Below are 21,995 nucleotides of genomic sequence, written 5' to 3'. Positions count from 1 at the left end.
ATTAAAAAGCTACACTATCTGTCAGCTTTGATATATGACTAGTGAGGCTATTATAAGACTTTGATATTTTAGCCCGCCTTTTTAATGCTAGGAATTTGCAATCATGCACATTGTTTTTTGTCTTGTTCTTTTTTTTTTTTAACCAAAATAATGAAAAATATGTACAATAGGGATACTCACATTATGCAGGTCCGTGACCACTTTAAAAAAAAAAATTGGAGTGAACATGGTCCAGATAATAGTAATGATACTTCATTTTTATTTGACTATGTAGATTTATAGATGTTAGATGTATAGTTACTAGAGGTTTAACAGTTCTCAGTTACCTGTACCGTTCTCCACCCGTGGTTCGGCACAAATTTGCACCTTGGTTATTTTATGTCGTCATCCCCCGTGTGTTGATAGTGCGTGAGCGCAGGTGAGACCGAAACAGCACACATTGCTTTCTATGTTTAAATAAGTACTCAGTGCTTACTCCAACAGACATAAAACAATAATGAAAGATCTGGGCAGAGCTTGACTGTAAGGACTGTCCGATGGCCGGGGCCAGCACGAAAGATGCTCGTGATAGTTGACGGAACAGTCACTGTCCTCATTGGGCCAGTGCTGCATCGCCACGAAAGTTTATCAGTTTCGCGTGTTTTTCAGTTTAAACATTCAAGCACGAGAAGACGTGAGAGAAAACTTCGTGTTGAGTTTATTGTGTGCACACATCTGAAGCGCACACCTACCGAAAGTCGCATTTCAGACTGCATGCAAGTACTTAACTGAGTTCTCTTTCATGTCTTCTTGCCCTTGGGTTGACAAATTCACACAAAATTGTCAATATGCCTGACTTGGAGAGTATCCTTACAAAAAGGGCTGGTCAGATTTTAAAAGAGTTTTTTTTCATTTTCCACAACAATGTACTGAGTCAATTTAAGTATGTTATGTATGCACAAATGCATACATAAAAATAAAAATATCTTACTTCATATTCAAGCAATGAAATTCACTATAATTCATCATGTGTTTAGTCAAGAATGGTCCTTTCACATTATGATTGCACGCAGCAAATTAGGAATCCTTCATTTTGTAGGCGGCCTCATTTATATTACGTGTGCTTTCTGTCAATATCAAACAATTACTGAAATCGCTGATTTTGACTGCAAATGGAGTCAATGTAGTTTCACTGTAACAGACATTTTATTGTTGCTAATTGTTCGGCTCAAACTTACTAATTGAGTGAGCATTTAGTAGGCTACATGTTTTTCTCCTGCCGTGTTAAATAGAACAATTTAGCTTTGTGCTCTTTGCTCACCGTTTGTCAGCTGTGGAAATCGCACAAATTTGATCTCTTCGCCTTCTGTGTTTCATCAGTGCTTTCACTATGCATATTCATGCATGCTCCTCTGCCAAAAGCAACGGCGTGTGTGAGAGTGTGGTTGTTGCATATATGTTGAAGATGTGAATTTAGTAGATGTGAAGTCCCTGTGCATTCCTACCCACACATGCCTGCTCTTATACATGATTGACACATCTGACACCGCTTGCATACACAGACAGACACATTCTGTCAACTTCCAGCTCTTTTCTTTTTTGCAACATTCTCCCTGCTTGTGGATACACATAGACACTCAGTTCCCTGTTTTAGTCATCCTACCTTTTTGCCGAGGTGTGATCATACCTCACCTAGCCTCCCCCCACCTTTGTTTCCTCTCACTCTTTCCAGCTCTGTCCCCCTCCCCTCTTTCGCTCTCACAGTTACCAGTGGGCTGAGGTGACACCTCATCTCAATCAGTTTACCTCCTCAAACTTGCAACATCTGCTCCCCTCTCTTCCTCTCCTCTCCTCTTTTCTCTCGTGTCCTTCCTGTGAGCGCCCCACTACTGCGTGAGCACGCTGCATGTGTCATTTTCTGTACCGTCACTTTGCTCTGCCAACAGCCCAAGAGGAACGTGCACCAATCACAAGAGACATTCCTCCCACAAATAAAAAAAATTAAAATTCACACACCTTTAACATTCGTTTTACACACCTGAAGGCTTCCTAAGGCATGCTTCAGGTGGTTAGGGCACCTTGAGGTTTTGTGACTTGATCTTTAATTTAGGTTTAGATTATGTTGGTGTCGTTTCAAATCTTCGCCGCCTGCGTTTGTATGTAAGCAGCATTGAGCATAGGTGAGGGAATCGATAAAGATTTCGGGCTGTTGCGGTTTGCTGCAAAAGAGCTTGATTACACCAAGATGGGAGGGGTGGAAAAAGCCTAGTGTTTTAATTAATCCGACTGGTGAGGCAGGCGAATGCGATCAGAGCTCCGTTCTCCAGGAGGCGGTGAGCCTGGAGGAATGTGGGTTTATTTTTCCCTGCCTGTTGATTGAAGCCGTGTGATTATTTAATGTAGACGTTTGTCTCTGTGCAGAGAGACCGCGTAACGATTTTCCTTAGCACGGAGGCGGCAATCCGCGTGTACGGGAAAAATGAATTTCATTAGCGCTGCCCTGATTTCATCAAACAACCGACAGCTCCAGACTGCACAGGGTCATGCAGACTTTTATTTACTGTGGTTTTTATACTGCATTATCATTAGTTTAATGTTGCAGTAATAGTCTGTTCAGCTTCTGTTTAGGGTCATCTGATCTCATTGGCTAGTTACTCTGTCACCTTTTAAAGTGGAGGCATCCTATTGGTCTGTTAGAGCTTGACTATTTTTTTTAATGAAATGAAATGATGATCTTTTCAAATACTTCACACACTGATCCAGATGAAAAATTAACACAACAAACGCATATTCTTTGTGTATCTGTGTAGTTGACGTGACGTGTCAATCTGTGACAGCAGTAGCCTGTAATGTGCTATACTTAATCTAAAACTACTTTACTAAAAGTAGTAAGTACTTTACTAAACTAAAACTAAATTATTATAAATGCAGTTTTTATGACCTCATATTAATTGGCAGACTATATACATTTTTTTTTTGTTTAACTTGTCACACTACAGGACTATTTGTTGGAAATACTTTAGTGAAGGACTTTTTCTGACTTACAAGAGAAACAGAATCCTGGCAATAACAGTAATATTTTTTTCAACGCATCTGAAAGCATACACTCAATAATGTGAGAGCCGGTGTAACCCCCTTCATTTCCCCTGTGAGGAGACAGACACTGCTTTACACATTTCACTGCCCCACACCAAGACCTGTCTCAGACATGACACAGGATGACTGGACTGAAGTGAAGAAAGAAGGAATAAAGCTGAGAATTGTGGTGCGTTGTGGAATTTAGTTGAGTGACTGCTGGTGTGATGTTGTTGAGGGAGCCTAAACAGGCTGATGAATAGAGTATGTAATGTGTGCTGTTATATTTCACCCAGTTCACCAAAAAATACAAATTTACATTTTTGTGTCATTTTGTCTCATGCCTATATTGAATATTTTCATACCATATTGTTTTTTTTTCTGTCTAACACAGAAATAGACAATTGCAGTTGTTACACAGCAATTGCCACACAATGACAGTTCACATGGCTGAACAACAATGTCATACGAATGAGAATTCTGTTCATTTAAATGAAAGGTGTCACCAAGTAAATTTATGTAGCTGGGTATGTGTGTGTGTGTGTGTGTGTGTGTGTATATATACTTACAAAATATATACTTATATATACCTATAATTACAAAAAAACAACACTGAAAACACACTGGAATGACATGAATATGAGTAAATAATGACAGAATCTTCATTGTTGGGTTAATTAACCCTTTGAATCACTCCATTATAGGTCAGAATACAGCAGTTAGCATATATGCTTATGTAGGCGATGCATCATAAAAGTTCCTGTCACTCTCTACAGCATCTGCCTAATAAAGCAAAAGATTTAGGCTAAAATCACTCTTTGGCAGTGCTAGCAAAAAAAAGTACACCATTTTGAATTGACAGGGATGCAGATGAAAATGAGAAGGGGAGCTCGATCCAGCTCAGTGAGTTTATATTCATATTAATATAACAGAACCCCTCTGAGCCAAGGCTGTTAGTTCGGGGGCAGAAAGATGTTGTGTCCCACCGTCGGGCCACCCTCATGAGGACGTGCCTGCATAGTCACTGGCATCTCAGTGCACTGCTTTTAATTTTAGTCTTCATTTAGCACAGCACCCCTTGATGATCACCTCTGCGCAGCGGCGCGCCCTGCTGGCAGGGGGAGAGTTTACGCAAACGCGTACTCTTGAGAGCAAACGCACGAAATCATGCACACGTATACATACATACAGACTCTCACACCTGCAGGGGGCACCCCGTGGATCTACAGCTGCGCAGCGGAAAACAATAAAGCCTGCAGAAAAAAAAATCCTCTGTGCTCCTGAGAGACCTTCACGCACAAAAGATTGTGCACGGAAAAATAATAGTAATAAAAATACAGACAGACTGACAGATAAGCAAGCCAAGAGAGGGGAAAATAAGCTTGAGTAGCAAACAAGCAGACATGAAGTACAAGGCCTCAGACATTACAGCGAGGTGCTCGGCCTAGTATTCCACATTTCCTCCTTGACACGTTCTTGACAGTCCTTGTGATAAGGTGTGATGTTTTATAATGTTTGTGTTTTGCTAGGCAGGCTAGACGCACATAGGCAAGTTTGTTTTTTGGGCCTCAATGCAGTCCTTGGGGTTCGAGAAGTTTTCTGTGTTTTCCTGTGCTTTTCATGTTGGGGCGAGAGTATAGGAACGGTAAGAGAGGCGAGCAGAAGGAGGCTTTACTCATTTCACCTCTCCATCCACCCCCCACCCCCCAACACCTCTGTCTCCATCCGTCCATTTGGGCACGTCGCAAGGAAAAGCATGCAGACACTAATGTTGCACTAATCACCGGCGTACAGAACTCACAGCACGTCCACTCTCCTCTCAATCGCCCTTAATCAGCCAACACATTTCAATTAGCATATTGTGTTTAACCTCCCTTTCATCTGCCTTTATTAGTGGATTGAGCTGTAGTCAGCCTCTTCACCCCCCTCCGTCCAACCCTGATTCTCCCTTGCTCGTCTCTGCTGTATCGGTTCTCTCTCTCTCTTGTTCCACTTTCCCAAGGCCTTGAGTTTTGTGCCACTGTGATCTTTCTCAGTGATAGGTTCAGGGTTGATCGTTAGAGAACATGCTGTTGTACATCACACACAGTAATGCACAATCATTTACTCACCCTCATGTTGTTCCGAACCTGTATGACTTTTTTTTATTATTATTCTTTGTCTATACAGTGAAAATCAATGGGATCCAGTGTTGTGTTAGACCCAATTGGCTTTTAATTATATGTTCAAAAACATTCTTCAAAATATCTTCTTCTGTATTGCGCAGAAGAAAGAAAGTCATACAGGTTTGGAACGAAATGAGGGTGAGTGCATTTCTGGTTTGTTAGTTTATCCATTTAAGTTTGTTAGTTTGTATACGACGATCATTCTGGAAGCACGTTAGGATAATGAATGCTCAAATAATTGTTGGGATTCATGAGGCTCATGTATGATGTTTTCTTTAATTCTGTGGAACATAAAAAGAGTAGTTTAGTAGACGTATAGTCTTTTCCCAGTAATAAAAGTGTGCTGTCAAGTTGTCAAAATGACAAAAAAATATAAAGTGGTCCTAATGATTTGGAATGAGAGTGAGTAAATGATGGATCTCACCCCTTACCAATGGTTTATTTTCTAGTTGTAGTGTATTTTGACAATTTAAGACATGCAAAACCATGGCAGCCCAGTCTCCCTCCATAACGTCACCATGAGTAAGCCATGACCCCCATGTCTGACCCCTCCTCTACCATCTAACCCTCATGTGATCATAGTGCTGCTGACTAACTGTCACCCTGCCTTCTCTTTCCACCCTCCCTGCCTGTCGGACGGCCCATAGGAGAGCCTGCCCAGCTGCAAGGTTTGTTCCCCCTTATCTCTCTCCATTTTTAGCTAGATTTCCTGAATGAATGACCCCCCCCCTCAGGCACACATACATCTCTCACTGCTTGAGTAGAAGGAGCGGGGCTATAGTAGAGAACAGTGCATGATTGGTCACATAAAGGGGTCATTCCATACTTTTTTTTCATTCATTTATTTTCCCTCTAGGCCCTTTTAATTTAGTTTTTCATGTTCATTTTCCATACTCTTTTTGACCCACAGAATTAAACAAGCAGTTTTTTTACCGCATGTGAAATAAGAAATGACTCAGGAGCCCCCATCCGTCGGCAACAGTCTTCGCAATGCAATTGGTACAGATTAAAACAATAATGTGTTGTGGACTTTCCCAAAATATTGCTCTTGCCATTAGTTATATAGCAAGTGGAGTAACAGCATCTTCTTTTATGGTGGTATAGTTCATACTGCGGTTTAGAAATAATCTATCCTACGTCCTCCTTGTTTATAGAGAATAGAAGTTGTTGCAATGTACTTTGAATGTTGGCGGTGGTGCTATAGTCAGTGAGCTTGGAACTAAGATAAGAGCTTGAGCTAGATTGAGCTTTTGTTAAAATAAATGGAGCATTTTGTGTCTATCTATCTTTCTGTCTGTGTTTGTTTGTTGAAATTTTTCAAAACTTTCAAAGACTTTTTAGCTTAATAAAATTCATCATTCTTAGAATACGTGGGATTTTAAAATTCATTCTGCTTCTTTACATTCAATTTGGATTAACCAAAGTACATGAAACTCTATACTGAATATAAAAATATAGAATATGTCATAATATGAGCCCTAAAAATGAACATAAAAGAGTGCAACCTTAGTTATATTATCATGTCATTTGATTTCCATATCCAATTCCCTCTGCCAGTTCACAAATAAAAACACACATACACCCACACACATTGCCATAGTGGTTATTTGTGCATGGGGCTGGGCCAGGGGCATGAACACACGTACACCTGAATGAGACTGCTCTCCAGAGAGTATTGCTAATGTCACCGTTAATTCTTAGTTATTCATCCCAGTGATTCTGATGCCTGGAGCACGAGTCACACGTGTGTTGTCAAGGCAACACCACATAGATGCTTGCCGTTTGACCCCAGGGTGTTCTCTGTGATGTCATAATAGTCTTCTTGTCTCAACTGTGGGTGCGCTTTTCCATATTGAATCTTTGTCTTGTCACATCACAGCTATTTTTTGTCGAAAACCCGTTTTCGTGTATGCAAACAGTTACTGAAGTCGATCATTTCTTTAGTGCAAAGTGAAGATTGTGGGATTGATTGTTGTATCATCATGATGAAGATGGCGCCATGGCGGGTGTTGTTTTTTAGCTCTCTTTTTTTTTTTTTTTTTTACAGGGAGTGATGCTATAGAGCAGCGCATTTTTATTTTGCTGTAGGTAATGCCCATCTCATGCTGTAGAGACACACACACACTTACTCAAATACACACACACACATGTACATGGAGACTGGCCACTAAAGGAGACCTGGCGTGGTCTCTCTGTGTCAGCGCAGACTTAATGAGGCAGCACACAAGAAGCTTTAGGAGTCAATGGATGTAGATAATGTGGATGAGGGTTCACTTCACTGAGCGCCTGTATTCGCAAGCCAGTGTCTAGCCTAGGGCCACACCGTGTGTGTGTGTGTGTGTTTGTGTGTGTGTGTGTGTGTGTTTGTGTGTGTAGCCATACTCCAGCCCCCTCCATTCTGTAGTTATGAGAGCAAAAGAAATCATCATTCCTTCACATTGCATGTCACTCCCTGTTATCCAGCCCCTGATGTCTCTATTGTGCGCGCCGAGCCGATGTTAGGTTGAGTGGCTTTGGTGAGAGCAGTTATTCCTCAGTGTTCTGATGTTTTAAAAGGGTTGGGTTGGTTTTTATGGCTTGTTAATGGTGTGGCGCTCTCTACTGCAGCCCATGTGGCAAGTACGTGAGCATGGGAACAGATGACAGCCCCTCATGCACATCATAGACCACCTGGAGCTAGCCAGGCGGAACCTCAGAGGAGCCGGGCAACGTTTGAGGGGGGATGATGGAGGGTGCGCTGCTAGAGGTGAATAGAGAGAGAAGGATGAGGGAGTTGAGCTTGACCAAATCTATGCAACACACGTGCATGGTTAAACTCATACACATCTGCATATGTTTGGCTTTTACTACACAGGTCTCTGGAATACTTGATTCCAATTGGCCATATAAAAAAAAAATTGTATAATGACTTCTAAAATAAATATTTGGCAAACGATTTGCTAGATAGATGTGCTAGTTGTATGTCTCTTGTGGCAGTCCGCGGTCTCATTTCACTCACATAATAAAGTAATCTAAAATCATTTTATGTCAATTTTATTTATTTGGTACACTTTGCGACAGGTCCTGGTGACACTGTTGGTGGCAAACGTCTGACTGTATATATCATGCCTTAAACACATTGAACACATAATTGCATAACCTGTATACACTATACTATTTAAAAGTTTGGGGTTAGTAAGATTTCTTAATGCTTTTGAAATAAGGATTTTATGCTCACCAATGCTGCATTTATTTGTAATAAAAAACAGTACTATTGTGAAATAATTACAAATTTAAAATACATTTTTTCTATAATATATTTTAAAATGTAAATGTATTCCTGTGATGGCAAAGCTGAATTATTCTAGTCTTCAGAGTCACATGATATTTCAGAAATCATTCTAATATGCTGATTTGTTGCTCAAGTTGAAAACAGTCAAATTTGTTTGGAAACAGTGGCTCTTCGATGAAAGATCATAACAGCTTTTATTTGACATATAAATTATTTGTAACATTATAACTGCCACTTCTAATCATTTTAATGCATACGTGCTGAATAAAAGTATTGATTTATTTAAAAGAAAAACTTTTTTTATTTAAAATAAAAATAAAAACCATAATCAATTGTTATAAATGCTAAATTGGTTTATTTTCGAGATTATATATTACATTCAGCAGTGTTATTTAATTATTAGTGTTTTTGAAAATTAAATGTATATAACAGATACATATAAATTCAAATAAATGTGAAACATTTAAGGGAATTTTTTTTATTTATGAATAAAATTAATAACCAGTATAGTGCTTACAGTAAAAATCATGTGTTCTTATTGTACCGTTCACAGCTCAAACATGCCACATGACCCCTAACCTGCTCCATGACCAAACACCAGTGATTTAATTCCTTTACCTTTTCTCTCTCTTCCTTCCTCCCTCCTTTGAATAGCCCCCACAGAGAATGTCATGTTGAAAAGGGAGTGAGGCAGCAATGTTTTGCCGAAATGTTTGTTTGCAAGGCTGAGTGATGTCTGATCCCCCTGAGAGCTCATTTTGCCACGTTTGCGCTTGATTTGCTTCTTATGCTGTTTATTAAAGGTAATTACAAGCTGTTTGGAGATCTATAAGAGAACTGCTCAGGGGGAGCCTCCTCCAAAAGGTGTGGGAACAGAATGGAAAATGAGGTACATTTGCGGCCGGCGTTGCGAAATCGCATGGGTGTGGGTTGCAGGTGTATTTAGAGGGAAGACTGCATAGGAAATGTGTCTTTAGCTGATCTGGTGCACTGATACATCATAATCTTTGACACAGGAAGTCGCTAGGTCTGAATGAATCTTTGGCGTGCTGGTATGTTAGCAGCATGTGTATACATATCTTTCTCTGGTAAATCTGGTAGAGGTGCAGCTGCCCCGTTTCCCCACTTCCCCTCCTCGACCGTCCCAGATCCGTCCAGGTGTGTCTCAGCCAGCTGCCGTGGAGGGGAAGGAACAGCAATATCAGGAGCTCGTCACTCTCCCAACCCTCCCTTCTCCATGCCGTGCGGTAATTGTTAAAAAGACAAACAAGCTGCCTGCCTATCTGTGCATAATGAAAGGGGGCCAGCCGCAATTTGCTCCTCACTTAATTCGTTAAGTATTCTGAATTTATTTTCTCGAGTGACAGTGGCATCTGTCGTAGCTGGCGAGGAGGACTTACGTGCACATGACGTTACACAATGGATGCGTGATGAGGGGGGGAAATGTGATAAGGATGGAGTGTTAAATAGTTATTTCACCCAAATATTAAACATTTTTGTTCATACATAAATATTCTTTGTTGCATCTTTTTAAAGTTCTATCTGTTCTTTTCCATGCAAGTACAATACATTGACTGAATCTTTAAAGATTCAAAGAAGACATAAAATATGTATATCATAAAATAAAATAAAATATGATATGATTCATTCACTATATTCCAAGTCTTCTGAAGCCTTCTTTTTTTTTTTTTTTTTTTGTGTTGTGAGGAATAAAATTAATCGACTTTGCTATTGTTAAATTTAGGGATGCACCGAAATGAAAATTCTTGGCCGAAACCGAAAACCGAAAAAGAGGAAACCAAGGCCGAAAACCGAAACACGAAAGAAATTATGCCAATTATTGTTAGTACCATTGCATTTATGGCTATGACTGTGTACTAAGTTTACTAAAATCAAGGCATTGCAATTGCATAAATTAATATTAAAGTTTCAAAGAATAAATCCATTAAAATTTTATGCAAATATTTATTTAGCATTTGCAAAGTATAAAATTAAATGTTTAACTTGACCCCACTCATGTGTACATTAAATAATAATGTAAAAGCCTACTGGCCGGTAGAAAGGTTTAAAAATGAAATGTTCTCTCATAAAAACAAAGTGCATTTAGGTCAATACTGCCATAGCCCAAAATAATATCTGCAGTTATATGCTCATGGACGTGAGTTGCAAAAACCATAAACAGCTCAGGTAAACCTCTGAGAAATGACGGCTGCTCTGCACACACATGCAAAGGTCTCTCGCTCCCTCTCTCTGCCGCGCGCGCTACGTATGCGCGCTCATGCTCGCTCGCGATACCGGGAGATTTAAACTAATTTGCGGGCATTAGGGAGCCGGTATCAATACGCGGGAGACTCCCGGAACTTCCGGAAGACTTGGGATGTCTGTGTTTTGAAAATCGCTGTCCGTGGGTCACTCTTAGATATATTTAAATACGTCCACACCGCAGATATGTAATGTTGCTTCAGACAAGCACGTGCAGGTCGCGGTGTCTGCTGTTTGCGTCATCACAACATTTCGGCCGTATTGTTTCGGTGATAAAAGTCTTTCGGCCGAAAACCGAAAATGCACTTTTGGGCCATTTTCGGCCGAAAATTTTCGGTGGCCGAATATTCGGTGCATCCCTAGTTAAATTTCCTCCACGATCATTTCCATCATAAGAATTCATGAGAGCTCTAGTAATATCCAGTTGTGAATGAATCATTCTTTTGAGTTGGATCTTTTCAGTTCAGTCAATTCAGACCTTTTCTGTTCTGTTGATTAAGTCTGAATGATTCATGAATGAGACTTATGTGGTTCTAAATTTAAAGAAGACTTGAAATGTAGAGCATGAGTCATTTGGACCATTTTAATTATGCTTTTTTCTTGAAAGCTCCAATCCCCATTCTTGGTAATTGCATGGAAAAGAGCGGCCAGTGCAATATAAAATTACCTCTTTTTGGGCCACAGACAAAATAAAAATTCAAATAGGTTTTGGATCATCATGAGTTGACCTGTCCCTTTAAGGAGGTGAATCAAGGTCTATAGGTGTGTGTGTTAACGGGAGTAGAGTTGAGGAGAAGGTATAGATCTTGTATCAACACAAGTTGACCACAAGCTTGTCTAATTGATGTCAGAGCAGCAGAGCGATACAGCAGGTGATACAGCGGTTCCAGGTAAACTCTGCAAATAAAGCCCCCTAAATACTGACTGATAATTAACATCTGCTGTCTGGTGTGATCTTGCCTCTGCACATCAGCTCAGTGTGTGAGTATATACGTGTGTGTGTGTGTGTGTGGGAGGAAGGAATAAGCGGATGTCACAGCTCATCAGTGCTCTATGTGAGATGCGCAGGAATCAGGGGAAGGCACACTCTCGATGGAAGGGCGGGGGTGGAGGTCCCAGAGAGACGGGTGGAGGCCCCTCAGAGTGTGTGCATGTGCTCAAGCCCGTGTGTGGGAGAAGGGGCCACCTGGGGTCGGACTCTTCAAAGGCCGCTCTCTGAGGAGCGGTGAGAGGTGCCTGTATGACAGGAACCCTGGCTTTGATCCGGAATAGGAAGGAGGAATCCAGAAGGGAATTCAGAGGTGTGACTTGTAGATAAAAAAAAAATAGTAGGACACGGTAGATCTATGATAGGCCTATCCCCTGTTAGGCTTCTTTTAGGATTCACTCTAAATCTTCACTTTTACCCTGTGGGTATGCCTCTAACATGCCTCAGCTATTTGTCTGTTGTCTTGTTTTGTTGTATGTATATCTCTGCGTTCAGAGGCATTCTGTCTTTTATGATTCTCATTTTGAGTTGCGTCTGGTTTATTTAGAGCATTCGTTTAATTAATTAGAGGTATATGGCTCATAAGTTGTCAACTTTAACTTGCAACTTTTCCAACTTTATTTAGACTATAGTCTGATACCTCAAATCATGCGATTTATTGAGGTTGCTTTTTAAGACTTTTGACTGTTGCCTTTTAAGAGTTTGAACTTAGGATGCACAATATATGTTACCATATCAGATATTAGAGATTAAAAAACTGTATATATATTAAAATAAAATAATTATTATATTGTAATACATGTTATACATACAGATATATTACATACATATGCCATGTTTTATTGTGCATATTATATAATGTAATTATCAATGTAATAAAATATTATGTATGTATTTTTGTAATTTTTTATTGCTTATTTCTGCTATTTTAAATTTAGATAACATTTGCCATCTAATGCTCACTTAAATGTAATCTAGTTAATCCTTTAAAACAGTAATAATGTAATAACACTCTTAAATGTAATCTTTAGCAAATCTGAAAATGTATAACTAATTTTCTGTACATTATACTGTAGATTATAATGGTGGGAATATTGTAGTTCAATTTAGTGTTTAATTTTTATTTTTTTTTTCATTTTATTTGTATAGAAATGTTGGTTATATCAGCTATTTCAGCGCTATCGACCATATCATAATGAATAAAAAGAATACTGGTATCGGACAATTTTTTTATTTTTGTCCATCTCTAGTTTGAACTTGTGCTTTACGCTTGGTGCACAAGTAAACACCACTCAGCGGGATGTTGAGTTGAGTTGAGTTGAGTTGAGTTGAGTTGAGTTGAGTTGAGTTGAGTTGAGTTGAGTTGAGTTGAGTTGAGTTGAGTTGAGTTGAGTTGAGTTTAGGCTTAAACTGTTGTAGTCTCATTACATCCATATTACACAGTATGTCTTTTTTATGGACCAAATAACTTTGCACAGAATGTACATTATAATGTGTTGTGTTTTTGTATGTGTATAGACGACCTAATCCAGAAGTTTGGGTTGGAGAAGGAGCTCTGTGATTGGCTCATTTTTTTAATCATGCTGTACCCTCATTGGCTATTCATCATCACTAAAATTTCCAAATATCACCTTAAGCTTGTACAACAATTTCAGATGGCGAACCAATGGAGAGATTAAGAGAATGATCTTAGAAGAGGATTATTGAGCATCATAAAGATTGAGGGATGCGACAAATGGCCGAAATGGGGAGGGATCCGTGGGTCAGAGGAGAAATGGGGGAGATTTGGCAAGGAACTAGGGATGAGATGAGAGGAATGCATGATCAGTGCCTTTCCCTCCCTTTTTGGTACAGAGATGTTGCGGGAGGAATAGATACAGAGGGAGGGAGAAAAAGAGAGAGATGAACTGACCGGGTGCTGATGAGGGAGGTTGACCTTCGGAAGTGAGTGAGAGCGAGCGAAGAGGATGAGGCTGGCTGACAGGGGCTCTCCTGGTTTTTGGCAGCCTCTCAGTCTGCACGGTGAGCAGCTGGACTTCATTAGGCGCTGGTGTTAATTACTGGGTCCAGGCTGCAGCCGCCCGCACACACAAAACACTCACCGTAATTCAGCCAGGGTCACCTTGAAATTGATCATTTACCATCAGAGAGATGAAGGCGGACTGAGTAGAGTGAATGAACGAGTGACGCTAACTATATAGTCTCTGTTCCCAAACCTAGTGATGCACATTCCAGACATGAAAACTGTTCTATCCATCTTAAGATCTCTTTTTTGGGCAAATTCTAAGGCTATTGAAATCCTTTGCAGAGATGCAATCCCATAATGCATTGAAATAAGCTCAATGGGAAAAAAAAAACTTCACCAAGAGAAACCATTTAAAAAATGTACATTTCATTAGGCACTGAAAGTTAAAAACATTGTGCTATGTACAATGTTTGTTGTCTGTTAGCAAACTCTATTGAAATCCAATTCCAAATCCCCAGGTAAAGTTCTATTTGTGTGGCATACTTTTCTGCCTGTGTAGAATTTTCTAAATCTTCTGTTTTTATTTTTCAGCATTGTCTATACTTATTTTAGGGGGAAATCTTCACCGTTTCACCAATACGATGTGATAGAATGTGATGAATGAAATATTTAGAACTTCCTACATAACAGTTGTTCTAGTTCATTTCTCCAGAGCAGATTCCGTGTGGGCCTACTTGAGATTCCACGATGGTTATGTTGCTGTCTTGGAAAGGTCGACATTGAGGCAGCTCGCTAGATTTTGAAACAGAGTTGTGTCTAGTAAAAGAGCTGTGAAACAAAAGCAGCTGTTCTTTAGCTAGTGACAGAAATGGCGAGTGTTAAATGCTACAGCTGTAGCAGATGCCGCGTATCGTCAGATACGGGGTGAAGTCGCAGTCAAGGCAGCAGGCGCTTCGGCTTGGTTTCCTGTGACAGCGGCCTGCAAGGTCAACTTCCCTGCGGCGGATGACTCAGCTGACCAAACCAGGGAAAAGGACCGTTAAGGACTTGAAATGTGTGGGAGAGAAAGCTGGCAGAAAGCACAACATTTGGAGATTATTTTCCATCCACTGCTGTGGGACTTCTTCACACTTATGATAGCTCTGTCACACACATACACGCACAGTTATACAATTACTTTAAGTTATTCTTTGGAGTGAAGCACATGGTCCTACCTTGGTGACACTATGGTAATTACAGTACAAGAGGACAAAGAGAGACAAATGGAAGTCGAGGAGGAACGAGAGAGAGAGAAAGATGTAATAGTTGGCCTGACGCGTACACAGTCCCTGCGTACCAGAGGCGTACAATAGAGCGCTTTTATTCAGCATCCTCACAAAACAAAAGTCTACCACTCTCTGCTCTCAATAATACAAAGGTCTGATACAATCTCCTTCTTAATTCTCAACCATGTCAGTTTTTCAGGAATGTTTTTGCCTCCTCCCTGAAGAAAATCAATGCATTCTGATTTGGTAATTTCCCATGGTGCCACGCTTTGCGCTCCCTGCGCTGAGAGAGGTGACAAATCCGGTCATGGCGGCGTGAACCTTTTTCCCCCTCCCTTCCCATCTTCCTCTGTTTCCACCCTGCTTTTGTTTGTGTTTCTCTCTCTCGATCTCTCTCTCGCCGTCTCTGGGTGTTGCGACAGAGTGCGAGCTCAGAATTTGTTGGAATTTCGCAGCCCTTCCCGGTGCTCTGGTGAAAAACACTCATTTGTGACGGTGCCAAGCTGCTAATGGCGGATGGCAGGGTCCGTGCCGAATCCCACCTCCGCTCCCCCGCGCTCGTTATTCCGTGCTCGGCGCCGTTCGCACCCCTCCCCTACATCTGCCAAACTCAGCTGCGAGGGAGCGGCATAATTATCCCGCCGGAGCCTCAGACGCCTCCATGCCGTCACAACTGGGGCTTCATTAGAGACCCGCAAGAATGCCCCTGTGTGTGTATGTGTGTGTGCGAGAGAATGTGCTACGTTTATTTGAAGATATTTGCGCGCATCCCTTTGTGTGTTTGCGTGTTGTCTATGCGTGCGAGTGTGTAGCGAAGCGTGGATAGTTGCTCCGAGAGTTTTATGTCCATGGCTTGCAGCACGAGTGTTACTTTGGTGCTGTTCGTGTACGTGTTTGCGAGTCCTGTCTGTGCTAATATTCTGGTGAGTACACCATTAATGAGTGTGTGGCGTGTGGGTGTGTGAGGAGCTGATGAGTCGGGCTCAGAGGTAATTTGACTTCTTAGAGCTACAGACCCCTGTGCCAACCCCCCCAGCCCCCTTCACCAGCTGAGCAGTCCCCGAGGAAGACCGGGTTTAACAGGGCCTAGATTCCCACACTTACAACACACACACACACACACTTACATACTGTCAAAGTAGCGCACACTTCAAATGCACGTTAATAATGAGACATTGGCCTCTTCTAAAGGCGCCGGTCCATCTGTACATCTCTCTGAGACTCATTTGTTGTGTAAGAGTTTGCTTGTAGGCTTAAGTGCGAATAGCAAGCACAGATGTCAATGTGTGAATAAAAAGTCAATAAAACATAGGTTGAAACTCATTTTAGGTGTTTTTGGATTTTGATGGAACACCATTTTAAGACTAAATCTCATTAGAATTCTTTCTCATTTTTTTGACTGTAGTAACCTCAGACGGCTTTTCCATGGACCACATACAGTCTGTTCACTGACCGACTGATGCACTTCTCTATGGCGCTAATTGGCTGACTTAAGACAACTTGCATTAGTTTGGCTTTTAGCAGTCTGTTTAGAAATTAAGTTACCAAATTTTTGTCTTTTTTTTTAACAGAACAAAATTAGGGCTTTAAAAAGGTTTTGCAAAATTACTAAATATTATTGTTATTATAATTATTTTAAATTACTAAACATTTTGTGCTATTTTTTCTTGTTTGCGCAACCATTAATTAAAAATCAATCTATTAATCAAAGAATAGAATTATCATGAATTATCATATTATCATATTTTTATCAAAGAAAAAAATTATCATGGTTTCCACAAAAATGTTAAGCAGTCCAACTGTTTTTAATATTGATAATAATATATTTCTTAAGCACCAAAGCAGTATATTAAAATTATTTCTGAAGGATCATGTGACACTGAAGACTGGAGTAACGCCTGCTAAAAATTCAGCTTTGCCATCATAGGAATAAATTGTATTTTAAAATATATTAAAATAGAAAATAGTTATTTTAAATTGTAATGATGTTTCACAATATTTCTGTTTTTAATGTATTTATATACTGTATGTCTTTTAAAAACATAAAAAAAAAATCGTACCTACCCCAAACTTAAGAACAGTAATGTGCGTTTATATAAATATACATACATTTTCTAAGCCTAGTTCACGGTTATTGACCAGAATAAGCTGCAAATGGACTAGAGTCTAGACTAAGACTGTAATGACCTGATTTGAGTATTGAGCCAAAGTTATCTGAAAATGCTAGCTTTGAATCAGAGGATTTGTTGTTGTAGGTTTTTCCCCCTCATTAAGTCTCTCTTTTCTTTCTCGTCTCTTTTACCTCCTCTCCTTTTCTTTCTCCTCTATGAAGAGTCTGGAGACTCTAATTGTAATGATGTTTTCGGTTCTTTTTTGTCTCTGCCACACATTGATGTTGTAATTGTAGGTGTGTGTGTGTGTGTGTGAGAGAGAAAGAGGAGGGTTATTACCGTTCGCTGTTCTCTCAGGCCACCGACCGCGCTGTCATAGACAGCCGTTAGCGTGCCACACATGCCAGTGCATGTGCACTAACTGAACTGCGAGGTAGAAACTCAAACATTCCTTTTCTGCACTTATAATTTAGAGAAATCACTTTGAGATTTGGATGTGTTTGTGAACATATTTGTGCACAATTTGGCATTCCATTGTGTTATACTTACTCATTTCTTGCCCTTATGTCATCCAGAATAGTTTCATGCAATCCACTAAGACATCCGCGTGAGGAAGAGAGCTTCAGATTTTCCATTTGAAACTCGGCAGGGACATCAGACCACCTTGGAGGAACCACAAGCCTCCTCTGCGTACCCTACACCCCATAGGAAAGCCAGAACTTCTCAGTTCCAGGCCAAAGCAAGCATCCTCTCCCCTCCTGGGCCAGATCCTACGGCACAGTTACACGCCAGTTTTCGCCCAAGGACAGAGGGGAAGTTGAGCATAAAAGCTACTTGATACTCTCGGCTCACTTTTATGCTAGATCTCAGTGTTGAGAACAAGACAGGCATGTTTTCGCTCTTTGGTGACCTTTAGATGTGAGGGTCAGAGGTCAAAGGGTAACCATTGCGCTGACTTGCTGCATTTCCTGCAGGCGTTAATTGTGCTGCTGGCACCTTATTGACAGTGTTTCTTGCTCTCCATACTGTGCACATTTTGTCTCGCTCACACCTCAGCCCCCTCTTTCCTCTGTTAGTAAATCCCCTTTATACTGGAGGGACGTGAGGGAATGGTAGAGATGGATGGATGGATACATGGGGAGGGAGGAGGGCGAACAGTTGGGCTTCTACGTAAGTGTCAGTCATATTAAAAGCCGCTGACAGCTTTCGCTTCCAGACCAAACTCTGGACAAATAGCTCTCCAATCGATAGTTTCCCAACAGCAATATTTGGTATCAATGCGTGTCCTTCTCATTACACGATGAGGCCAGAGTCTCCCTGGGCTCTGAATAATTTATCCCCCTGACGTGGAGAGAATTGCAAAGAAGGAAAAGCCGCCCTATCTCTCTCGTACTCCACTGCTCCGTTCCAAAACCTAGTGAGCTGCCTCCGTAGGCAGCGTTTTAAAGCATTATAGCTGTGAAGTCTGTTCCAAAAGGTAGGCAGTGTAATTATGCTGCCTCTTAAAATGCCTAATCTTTGCTAAATTTTAAGGCAACATTGCATTTGCAGAGAAAGTAATCCCAGAATGCACTGCAACAACTTTGTTGTGAAAAACAAAAAAACAAGATGGCGGACAAAGTAGGAGAAATTAAAGACATTTTAAGAAAAAAATAACTCAAAATGATTCATTATCATTTTAAATGGACCAATCTCAAATATATTTTCCCTCAAGTATTATTAGGAATTTAATTAATAAAGCTTTTTTAGATTCCAATTCTATTCCGGAATTTGAATGAGGTTGCAAACAGAAAATGGATGTGGAATTGCAATTTAATTTGAACTTTTATTATTTTAGATTCTGGTTATTAAATAAATGTAAGAAGTGAAATTAATTGACATGTAAATAAATTAAAAGAACTATTTTTAACAGTTTTGATCAAGACAAACTGAATGTCTGAAGAGATAGAGAGCCCACCATACTAAGCTCCCGTTACACCATGCGCTCACCTCATTCCCTATGTTCTTAGCCTTCCTTATTGACACAAATCTTCCCCTCTCTTTCTCATGCTTTTCTCATCATCATATTTTTAGTTTTCCTCCAGCAGCCCCTCTTCTCTTTTCTAAGTAGCTTTGCATACATTAATCGCAGCGCAATGTCAGGTGCTGCTGGGTAGTATTTGCCTAGACTCAGCAGTATGTATGCATTTATGAGGTGAGCAGGGTCCTCCATAAGAAGAGGATCAACATCCATAGGCGTTACACATCTTGCTGTTGCCTCTCCGGGGAAAGGGCGCTCGAAGAGCAAACTCATTTTAAACACACTTACTCCATTCCGACCGCATCTCTCGCTCATTATAGTGGCAGCCAATAGCGTGGGATCCGTGTGGAGGTGAGCCATCTTGAATAAGTGGTAGAGAACATTAGCGAAGAAGAAGATAATGGAGGTCTGGAAGGCTGGCTAATGAGTGCTATCCTCTCAGGAACAGACCCTCAGCCTTATCCCTCTCTCTCCCTGATCAAATGCGCCGAGGAGAAAGCAGGAGGAAAAGGTTACCGCTCCATCTTCCGTTATCTTTCGTGACCCTTCCCCCCTCACCCGCCCTCGCCTCCTAATCATCGCTAAGTATTATAAATGTTAGCTTAAACCAGGCAATCATCGCTACACCATAATAATAAACTTTTATTGCCGTGTTCCTATTAGTGAGTTAATGTTGTCTGCTGATGGCGTGTAATTGTGCTCTTTTCTCGGCTTTGCGAGTCCCACATTTCCCTCATGCCCAATCAGCTACGCACGGGGAGAGAAAATAAATAGCCTAATGCTGTTTTAATTACTGAAAACATAAAGCATGAAGCCTACGCCTTCCCTCCTCTCCTCTCCTTTAGCTACCTGCAGCTCTTAACACCGCATTCACAACCAGCGGCACTGACCGGCAGAGCGAGCGGGGCCACGGCTCGCGCTCGCCCACTCTGTGGAGGAGCCGTAGATACCTTTAGGGACATCCAGAGGAGTTTGGACGCATTTGTGCTTCCATCATTAGCAAAAAATGCTCTTAAAAGTACGTTCTTGTTGGGCAAACTCACTGAAAACCTGCATCAGATTCCTACGTTTTCCAGATTTTGTGAATCCATTTGCACCGTTACCTGATTGACATACTTACACGCCCTGAAACAGCGCATGCAAATAGATGCTGGCCGCAGTCATTTCTGGGGAGTTCGTAGTGTTCTTAGTGTTGATTTTTAGTCTTAGCTGGTCATTATCTTCACTATCTCTCCTTAGTATGCACGCACACACACCCAACGAAGCACAAACATACACAAGCCCTCGTAATCTACCCTGAGAACTTGGCTTTGGTAATCTAGTACGTTCTTCGACAATGCTTACTACAATGCAATTAGTCGCATATCACACACATTCTCAAATACAACAGCCTCCTGCAGTGTTTACAGCACGCTAACATCCCGCCCATACCATCACACACTCAATCATCGACACACACACACTCTGCACTTCCATGGTGTGGCTGTGTTTCTAAGGAAACGGAGCGTTCTGCGTGTCTTTGTGGCTCCCAGTCAGCCACCTTCCCAGACGCCACTGTTCTTATTTTAACTCGCACCCTTCACACTTCCGTCGAGGCCGGAGAACACACTCGCCCCACTAGACATGACACTGAAGCAGATGTTAAAAGCGCTCCTGCAGTAATTAATCTCATACCTGTGCTATAACTGTTGATTTAAAAAAGATGGGCTCCAAACTAATAGATCAGGGTAAAAATATTACTTGCATGAAGAAATGTTAAAACACTGACAAAATGGCTCTCTTTTATTTTTAGAAATTAAGTAAATCCAAGCAGCGTCTGCAGTGGTTCATAGAGAAGTTTCAGCTGTGCTGGCTTGTTTATCTCTTCTTTTCTGTTTGGTGTCTGTCTCAGAGACCCCCTAGGACCATTTTATGGGCGTTTTCAGACCTGTAGATCATTTGCTTTGTTACGAAACGGACTTAATTTATTACAATGTTGCAGTTTCTTCTTGGTTCGGTTCGCTTTCTCGAGGCAACATTTCAAACTGATTTTCCTCTGTGTCATCCATCAAGATGATTGACAAGTTCTCTTCACAAGCTTATTGTGGCTTATTTGTAACTGTCGATAGACACACACACGCAAACACAATACGAATGTAGCTATCATTCCCACATTATTATATAGCCTACTGTATATAATGCAGTTAGAGCGGGAAGCAAGGCTTCGTCGAGACAGCGTGTTTTATGTTTTTTTAAGCTTTAATTACTTTTTATTTCAGGTTTAGATTTAGTCATTTTAGTTTTAGTTTTTTTAAGTTTAAGTTTTTCTTCTAATGTTCATATTTTATTTCAGCTTTATTTCAATGACTGAAAATTCTTTCGTTTAAACAACAACTCCTATGGTATTTGACAGGGTCACATTTGTAAAAAAAAGAAAAACGTGAATGAATACTTTGTGGTAAAACAGAGGGATGGATTATGTTCCATAATATTTTTACACAAATATCATTGGTATCTCTCATACCCCAAACATAAAAACAGTTATGCCAATCTCAACAGTGCATAAAGGTTGAAAAGGGGGACCATTTACTTTCCAACTAACCAGTGAGATGAAGCTGGCAGAGATGGACACAGATTTGTTATGGAGTGGAGAGTCAGTAGACCACCCTGAGGATGTCATTGTGACTTGAGGTTTCGGTAGACATCGGATGGCAGGCAGAGGAGTGGAATAATTATGGGAGATTTTCTGCCTTCATCTCGTATTCTCTTCATTTTCAATTCCACATAATGTGTCCTTCCCTGTAGCGAAGTAATCATATTACAGTTTGTATCTATTTAAGTGTGTGTGTGTGTGACTGAAAAAGAGTTAGATGTGCTAACTTTTAGCAGATGTTGTCTTGACACGTATGTGCGT

At 40.7% G+C, this 21,995-nt stretch overlaps 1 protein-coding gene across 7 annotated transcripts in view; it reads left to right on the top strand.

The window, feature by feature from the left end:
- znf423 (zinc finger protein 423) overlaps positions 1-21,995 on the top strand; it is a 156,348-nt gene that overhangs the window by 83,356 nt on the left and 50,997 nt on the right. For 5 of the 7 annotated variants that reach the window (XM_084409330.1, XM_084409327.1, XM_084409325.1 and 2 more), the window contains one exon: positions 5,867-5,887. The exons of the other annotated variants lie outside the window; for them this stretch is intronic. In XM_084409330.1, coding sequence (XP_084265456.1) covers positions 5,867-5,887 — 21 coding nt within the window. The remainder of the gene's footprint in view (positions 1-5,866; positions 5,888-21,995) is intronic. 7 annotated transcript variants of the gene reach the window in all.

This window comes from Rutilus rutilus (assembly GCF_951802725.1).
Source record: "Rutilus rutilus genome assembly, chromosome: 5".
Taxonomy (NCBI): Eukaryota; Metazoa; Chordata; class Actinopteri; order Cypriniformes; family Leuciscidae; genus Rutilus; species Rutilus rutilus.
The sequence above is the reverse complement of the archived record's forward strand: the minus strand, read 5'-3'. Positions and strand labels throughout refer to the sequence as shown.